This window comes from Capsicum annuum, unplaced genomic scaffold, assembly GCF_002878395.1.
Source record: "Capsicum annuum cultivar UCD-10X-F1 unplaced genomic scaffold, UCD10Xv1.1 ctg77474, whole genome shotgun sequence".
NCBI classification, from domain to species: Eukaryota; Viridiplantae; Streptophyta; class Magnoliopsida; order Solanales; family Solanaceae; genus Capsicum; species Capsicum annuum.
In genome coordinates this window covers 15,422-23,354 of record NW_025887873.1, presented here as the reverse complement: position 1 = coordinate 23,354, position 7,933 = coordinate 15,422, and the positions used below count along the sequence as shown (strand labels likewise).

The following is a 7,933-nucleotide window of genomic DNA, read 5'->3' as shown; positions in this document are numbered from 1 at the left end:
GCAACAGACTCCACATCTGATGCAAACTATTGTGGATTTATGTGTTGTGTGTGTTACTTAAATAAAACTGGTGACTTTATTAATATGTAAATTTAAAAAATGGATCTAAATACAATATTTTATCTTTTTGTTGTATTTCCGAATGAGATATTGGTAATCTGTTGCAAAATATATTCCACCTTACAACATATGGACAATCTGTTGCAGCAGATGGATATATCATTTTTCTTTTCCATCAGCTGTGGCCTCTATTACAACTTGCTAGTCATCTGTTTATTTAATTTCATCGAGAGCAATAGATTTTTCTAAACACTTCTTGGCAAAACTCAATTTTTGCTCTTGGATTGCTTCTCTTTTTTTCTTTGCATCCTTCAAGATGGCCTCCAAATTCAACTTTTGCCCTCAATCCAATAGCAAAAATTTAGTTTGTTTGAAGGATGCAAAGAAAAAAAAGAGAAGTAATCCAAGAGCAAAAACTGAATTTGGCCAAGAAGTGTTTAGAAAAATTGATTTCTCTCGATGAAATTGAATAAACAGATGACTAGCAAGTTGCAACAGACGCCGCAACTAAAGGAAAAGCAAACTGATATATCCATATGTTACAACAGATTGTCCATATGTTGTAAGTTATCTGAGATGTGGAATATATTTTTGCAACAGATTACCAATCTTTATCTTTCGGAAATACAACAAAAAGATAAAATGTTGCATTTAGATCCGTTTTTTTTTTTCTAATTTACTTTTTTAAAAAGTGACCAATATTATTTAAGTAACACACAACACATAAAGTGGAGCGCTTGTCTGATAAAGCACCATTCCATTCTGTCAAAAGCTTTCTGCAGGTCTAGTTTGAGAATAATGTTGGCATTCTTTCCCTCCATTTTAGAGAAATGAATGATGAATTTCTGGAAAACAATGGTATTATCAGAGGTTTTTCTCTTGGTAAGGAAGCTGGCTTGATCCAAAAAGCAATGATTTTTGTGATAATTTTATACTGAGTGTTGCACAAGCCAATTGGTAGGATATTCAGAGTGTTAAAAGGGTTACTTGCTACTGGAGATCCACTCAAAAAGACTATTAGTGAGTAGGGAAGTTGTGTTCCAAGAAGATTCATTCCCCTTTGATCCATCACAAGAAAAATTACAGCATCCAAATGCTTCCAAAACTGATGAAGACATCAATGAATTCCTGGTATCCACAGATAATGAAGTTGGTACTGATGTTCCTTTAGAGGATATTCACGTTGATGATGCTAATTTTGCTAATGCTGCACCACCTGATGTACCTTTCTCTAATGCAAATACTGAAGTTGATTGCCAAGCTGAGCCTTCTCTAAGTTAAGCTTCTTCTAATGTTGCAGTACCTGGTGCTGTTTCATCTGACACCACTCATGAAGAAACATGTCAAGATGACCGTTCCCTGCCTCAAACCTCTTCCAGTAGACCAACAAGAACAAGCAGTCCACCTGTGTGGATGCATGATTATGTTGACACTTCAAAAACCCAGAGATGCAAGCACCCCTTAGCCAACAACCTCTCTTACAGTAAACTAAAACCTACATATTAGTAGTACTTGTTAAAGTTCTCCACTCTGACTGAGCCTCAACACTTTAAACAAGCTATAAAATATGAAAGATGGGTGGAAGCTATGAAGTTAGAAATCCAAGCATTGGAGGCCAATAACACATGGACCATTGTTGACCTGCCCAAAAAAAAGAACACTGTTGGTTCCAAATGGATATACAAAATTAAATATATTTCAAATGGTAAAGTGGAAAGGTTCAAAGCAAGATTAGTGGACAAGGTATATAGCCAACAAGAAGGGCTAGATTATCATGAAACATATTCACCAGTGGCAAAAATGGTTACTATCAATAGTGTGATTGTTGTAGCAGTATCTAGAGGATGGCCTCTTTATCAAATGGATGTCTATAATGCATTTTTACAAAGGGATCTTGAAGATCAAGTGTACATGGAGATGCCAGAAGGTTTCAGAAGCCAAGGAGAGCACAAAGTTTGCAAGTTGCTCAAATCCTTGTATAGCCTCAAGCAGGCTTCCAGACAATGGAACCTGAAACTGACTCATGTTTTTTTTGATACTGGATTCACTCAGAGTGCTCATGATTATTCTCTCTTCATTCTACATTAAGGTGATGACACAGTAGTAGTTCTTTTATATGTTGATGACCTACTCCTTACTGGAAGCAATGCAGCATTGATTGATGCAACAAAAGCCAAGTTACATCAGCATTTCAAGATGACAGACTAAGGGAATCTCAAATACTTCTTAGGTATTGAAGTCCTCATATCTACTTTAGGGGTGATATTAAACAAAACAAAGTATTTCCTAGAATTAATTTTAGATACTGGTCTTAGTGGTTCAAAACCTGCAATCACTCCCTTCGAATCCAATATAAGGTTAACATCACTTGAGTATGATCAAGCCACAGGTGCACAAGGTGATGATTTGTTGTCTGATGCTTCTTCTTATCAAAGACTAGTGGGTAAACTCATGTATGCCACTATTACAAGATCAGGTATTAGTTTTGCAGTCCACACTCTCAGCCAGTTTATGCAACATCCCAAGAGGTCACACTGGGAGGCTGTTATCAGGGTAGCTAGGTACCTCAAAGGCTCTATTGGTCAAGGAATCTGGGTAAAGGATGAGAATTATACCACTCTAACTTGCTGGTATGACTTAGATTGGGCTACTTGTCCCAACACCAGGTGATCAGTTACTGGCTATGCAGTTCATTTTGGTGAATCTTTAATTTCTTGGAAGTCCAAGAAACAACACAATTTTTCCAGGAGCTCTGCTGAAGCTGAGTACAGAAGTATGGCTTCAGCAGTTGTAGAGATAACTTGGTTGGTTGGTTTGTTCTAGGAACTCAAGGTTCACATTACCTTGCCCATATCAGTGTTTAGTGACAGCAATTCAACAATTCAATTGGACAACAATCCTGTGATTCATGAGAGAACAAAACACATAGAGATTGACTGCACATTTCATCAGGGACAAGATCAAAAATGGACTGATACAAGCTATACATACTCATACTTATGACGAGGTGGCTGAACTTCTAACCAAGGGACTAAGACAAGACCAACATGCTCATTTATTACGCAAGCTTAGTGTGCTGAATATATTGCACCCTGTAGCTTGAGGGGCGTGTTTTAACTACTGATCCAAGCTCAAAGTATGATCTCAAGATATGATACACACTGTACAGAACCACACAACACTAAATGTTCTATTGGATGAAAGGTTCTGGAAGCTTCTCGATTGTTAGTCTATTAGCAATAGTAAGTTGTTAGAGGTTGTTAGGAAAGTGTTTAGTCAGTTATGATGAGTTGTCACTAAGCTGGAAATGAGCTCACTATCTTAGCTCAAGTATATAAATAGCTGAAATGCTGTAATGTACAGACGATGAAGAATAAAATTCCCTACAACACTCTGTCCTTTCTTCTTCCTGGTTCATCGATTATCAAGCTATAATGCTTGAATTTCACAAAGATTCTTCAAATTCATTTGGATTTGGCGACTACTTTACATGTGCATATTTAACCTCTAAAGGTTCTAGTGGATAATTATTAGAGCTAGAGTTCATGGGCTTGTTTCATCATGAAGGTAAGTCACATCGAAATGGTGGAGATTATGTTGACTGCCTATTATCAAATGAATTTAAAAAGAATCTGAATCTGGAGGTCACCTTGACGGATACAAATAAAGATTCTAAATACATGAGATTATCCAGCAATTGTTCATTTTTATCGTTAGTAGAGAAAGATAATCTGGACAACGCCGAGTTAAAGTTGGATCTTGATACAATTGAGTCACAATATCAATAATGTTTTCAAGAACTCGCAAGAATGAAGCTGGAGGCAATAGATACGTGCAGGAAGAGATGGACCGCGAAGAAAAATTTGGCAGGTAATTGATTGAAAGAGAATAGTTGATAACTTCATTGACATTTAAGTTTTTTACTTTTTTTCTTTTCTTTTCTTAATTTTTGGTCACATATTCGAATCCTTTGATGGATTTTGGTATTCTTTTTCTTTCAGACTTAACTCCTTCATATCCCTTATTTGTGTGGATAAAGATTATATGTACTTTGTATAAAGAATGTATATAGTCATTTAGTTTTGCTTGTTTTTAGACTTGATTAATTTGTTCTTCTGTAGCTCATTGTTTTGCAAGTATGCAACATGTTTTTGATCATTCAGTTGCAAGGGTATTAAATAAATGGGCTAAATACAAATTTTAATAGAAATTCTAGTATTATTAAAAGACATTAAATGTTTTAATATTATTACTATTAATATGATTATTATTATAAAAGTAAGGATTAATTGTAAATAATAAAATGTTAAGTCATTATTGGTTTACGTTATATTAACTTGATATTGTTGTAAAACTTTTACATTATTAATATGAAGATTTGAGTCATTTAATTCAAAGTTCTAAAATATTTTTGATTAAAAGTGGATAATTCTTCTTTATACTTAGATTTTTTTAAGGAAAAATTACTTAAAACAACACCTTAACTTTCCATTATTACTTAAAATTCCATCTCACTATACTAATTATAAAAATCCCTCCTAACTCATAAAAGTAGCCTATCTCCAAATACATCACAATTCACCCCTATTACTTTGCCTACTGCATCGCAAATCTCGCAAACTTAATATAGGTACATTTTGTCTATCGATTTGACTCATTTATCCTAATTTTGTGCGTAATTCGATTTTTCCTTATTTGTGAGGAACTATTTCGCTAATTGATTTTCTAATTTCTCTTTGCCCTTATTTTGTGTGACAGACATTCATTTACGTATTAATTATGATAAATTTAGATGATATTGCAACTGATTGATACTAATGTTTTTTACCCCCTGTTCACTTCCTTTAATAAGTAGGGAGAATTTTCTTTTCCTTATTTTATTTATGGAAGATTTCAATATTAAGATTTAGACAGATTCTTATTTGTTTATTTGTGGCAACCATAGCATGATTGGTGGACTTAAGTGATTTACCTCATTGAATAATCTCCTTGATTGAATTATCAAATATTTTTCTTCCTTTTATTTTTGTGATCTTTTGCTATATAAACAACTCCTCCTCAAAGAATGATAAGACAACTTACAATTTACACACTCTGTATAATAGGCTCACGTGAGTCCCGATTCTCAGCCAAGCATTTGTTTTTATGCAGATTTAACTTATATACGTTGACAACTTAAATTTTTTTTTTTTTACAACAAGTGTGTTTTAATATGTTGTAGGGTAACCTGTAAATTCTTTGTATAAGCATCTCATTTTCCTTTTCCTTTCTTCCCATATTATAGTATACTATTCAACAACAACAACAACATACCCAGTGTATTCCCATATAGTGGGGTCTGGGGAAAATAAAGTGTACGCAGATCATATCACTACCTCAGGTGAAGTAGAGAGGTTGTATTGTAGTATACTATTCACTATGGAAAATTCCCAACAATCTCTTGCCACAAAGAGTTTTTCATATAGCTGGTTGTTGAACAGAAAACCATCCATTGATGACCTAACAGAATCCCCTAGACCCTCTTATAGTAGTCATGATGATGCTAAGGAAGAGTTAAAATTTATCGCTTATTTGAAAAGATTCCTAAATGAAGAACAAAACTTCAGCTTTGATGTTCATCCTGTTTCAGAATCTGTTTGTGCTGATGAAATCTTCTCTGATGGATACATCATGCCTCGATATCTTGATAGATCAAAGATTGAATCTTTTTGCGAAGCCTTCAATAATTTCAACACAAATTCATCAGTACCCTCAACTAGTACTCTTCCCACACCAATATCTAAACTTTCAAATTCCACAACTAGTCAAGCTGATTTTCTTGAAAAATGGAGGAAGTTTTTGCACAAAATCTTGGTTAAGTGGTTTGGATTCGTCAGGCCAATCTCCAAAAGGATATCAAGTTCAAGAAAAAGTACTACAAATGTTGATGACCTTCAAAGAAAAGTAAGTGAAATTCAAAGCTGCAAGAGTACTACTGATACTTCATTTCAGGGATCTCCTCATCGAATGTTGAAATCTTATTCTATTGTCAATTGGTGTGGAAATGATAACAACCAAAGAAGTAGTAGTAGTACTAGAAGAGTTAAGAGTTTGAGGAAGGTGAAAAACTGGAGCAATATTAACTCACAACATGAGGCTTGTTCCCCCATAAAATGTCCATCCAATGATCATTCTACTGATGTTTGGCGCAAGAAGGCGATTTCTGATGCAATTCTATACTGTAAGAGATCGTATGTCAACTGAGCCTGATATCGATCATGGTGATCGTTTTGACCATAAGAAGCAATTCTAGATGTTAAATTTCATCCTTAAATTCTTTTCTCGGATGTATATTTAGATTTTTGGCTCTTCATACAAATAATCTATCATGTATCACTCAGATTCAATATTTTGTACATTCTGATGTGAAAATGAAAAACATAAAATAGACAAGCACACCCATCTAGCTTGTGGTGGACCGTTAATTGCACTAAGAGCAACTTAAGATAGAATTAGAAAGAAATTAAAAGGGAAAAAGGATTTAATTTGATTGAATGCAAGTTGAGGGAGAACTCGTTACTGCAATTTTCATAATTTTCCCACTTATTATTCTTAAAATTCTGATACATGTAATCATATGGGAAAAAATTGGGATTGATTATATAAAAATTAAAGGATGACATAATTAAGATATGAAGATAATATTAGTCGATAGATAAACAAAACAAATATCAAATTAATGACGTTTTACATTCGATTCCACTTTAAAAAGTTTTGATATGTTTGTTTTTAGGCAGGCTCTTAGAACAAGCACTATGAATAAATATGAATATCAAATCAATGCCCACTATTTGTTTAAAACAAAAAATGTCTGAGCTTACCTGACTAAAATATAAAGTTTTCCGTACAACCCCTACAAAGGTACAAATTAAATCTTGGAGCAGGAGTGTGTATATATATATATATATATATATATATATGATGTGTGCATTATTATGACATACTTAACCACCAATTCATAATAACTTTTAAAGATGTAGTCCTCCAATAAACACATGGTAATTTGAAGTCTCAATCACCAACAGTCCTGAAACAACCTTAACCAACTCAATCTTAAAGTACAACAGATAAGAAAGGAGTTTGGAACAAGGTGTTATTTTTAGCAAATATGGTCAAGGAAAATGAGGTGCCTACAAGTTTTGGAATGGAGAGTCAACATGCCGGATGGTTCATCGCGAATTTTAGTGCCAGAGTCCAGGCAAACATGCAAGTTTATCAGTAGATTGCAAGGCATAATTAATTTTGATTTTTAACTTTCAAGTCACTTAAAAATAATAATCCAAACGTCCTATTACGTTGAAGTCATGAAGTGTCGTTGGACTTTCATAATTGATTTAGCTTAATTATATTAATACTTCCTTCACCTCATTTTACTCATCTCAATTTGACATTGCACATTGATTAAGAAAAATAATTTATAACATGGCTATTTACCATAGTATCTCTATTAAATGATGATTACATTTTAATTTGGAGATAAAATAATTAATATTAAAGGTCAAAAAGAAAAAAAATTATCTTATCTTCATTAATGAAAAATGTCAAGTAAAATGACAAATCAAATTAGAAAATTTGGGATGAGTAAAATGGGACGGGAGAGTATCTATATATTATTAATAACAGAGGATGCAGCCCTCTCATAGACCCAAATGTTAGCTTTTAATTCGTCCAAGTGTCAGACTTTTAAAATATCATTGTTACCCTATGAGAGATTTTTATTCAAATTTGCAGTTACTTCAAGTTTTACTATCACATCTTTCTTAAAATTCAATTTACAGTTTTTACTGTGATTTAATTGTTAATTTTTACAGAATAATAAAAACAGAAAATAAAA

At 33.3% G+C, this 7,933-nt stretch overlaps 1 protein-coding gene and 1 pseudogene across 1 annotated transcript; both read left to right on the top strand.

Annotated features, from left to right (window-relative positions):
• Window positions 1-7,933, top strand: part of LOC107852162 — a 23,496-nt pseudogene that overhangs the window by 6,253 nt on the left and 9,310 nt on the right.
• LOC107856858 lies at window positions 5,288-6,497 on the top strand. Its single transcript, XM_047405326.1, has one exon. The coding sequence runs from the start codon at window positions 5,479-5,481 to the stop codon at window positions 6,301-6,303; it is 825 nt and encodes a 274-aa protein (XP_047261282.1). The 5' UTR covers window positions 5,288-5,478; the 3' UTR covers window positions 6,304-6,497.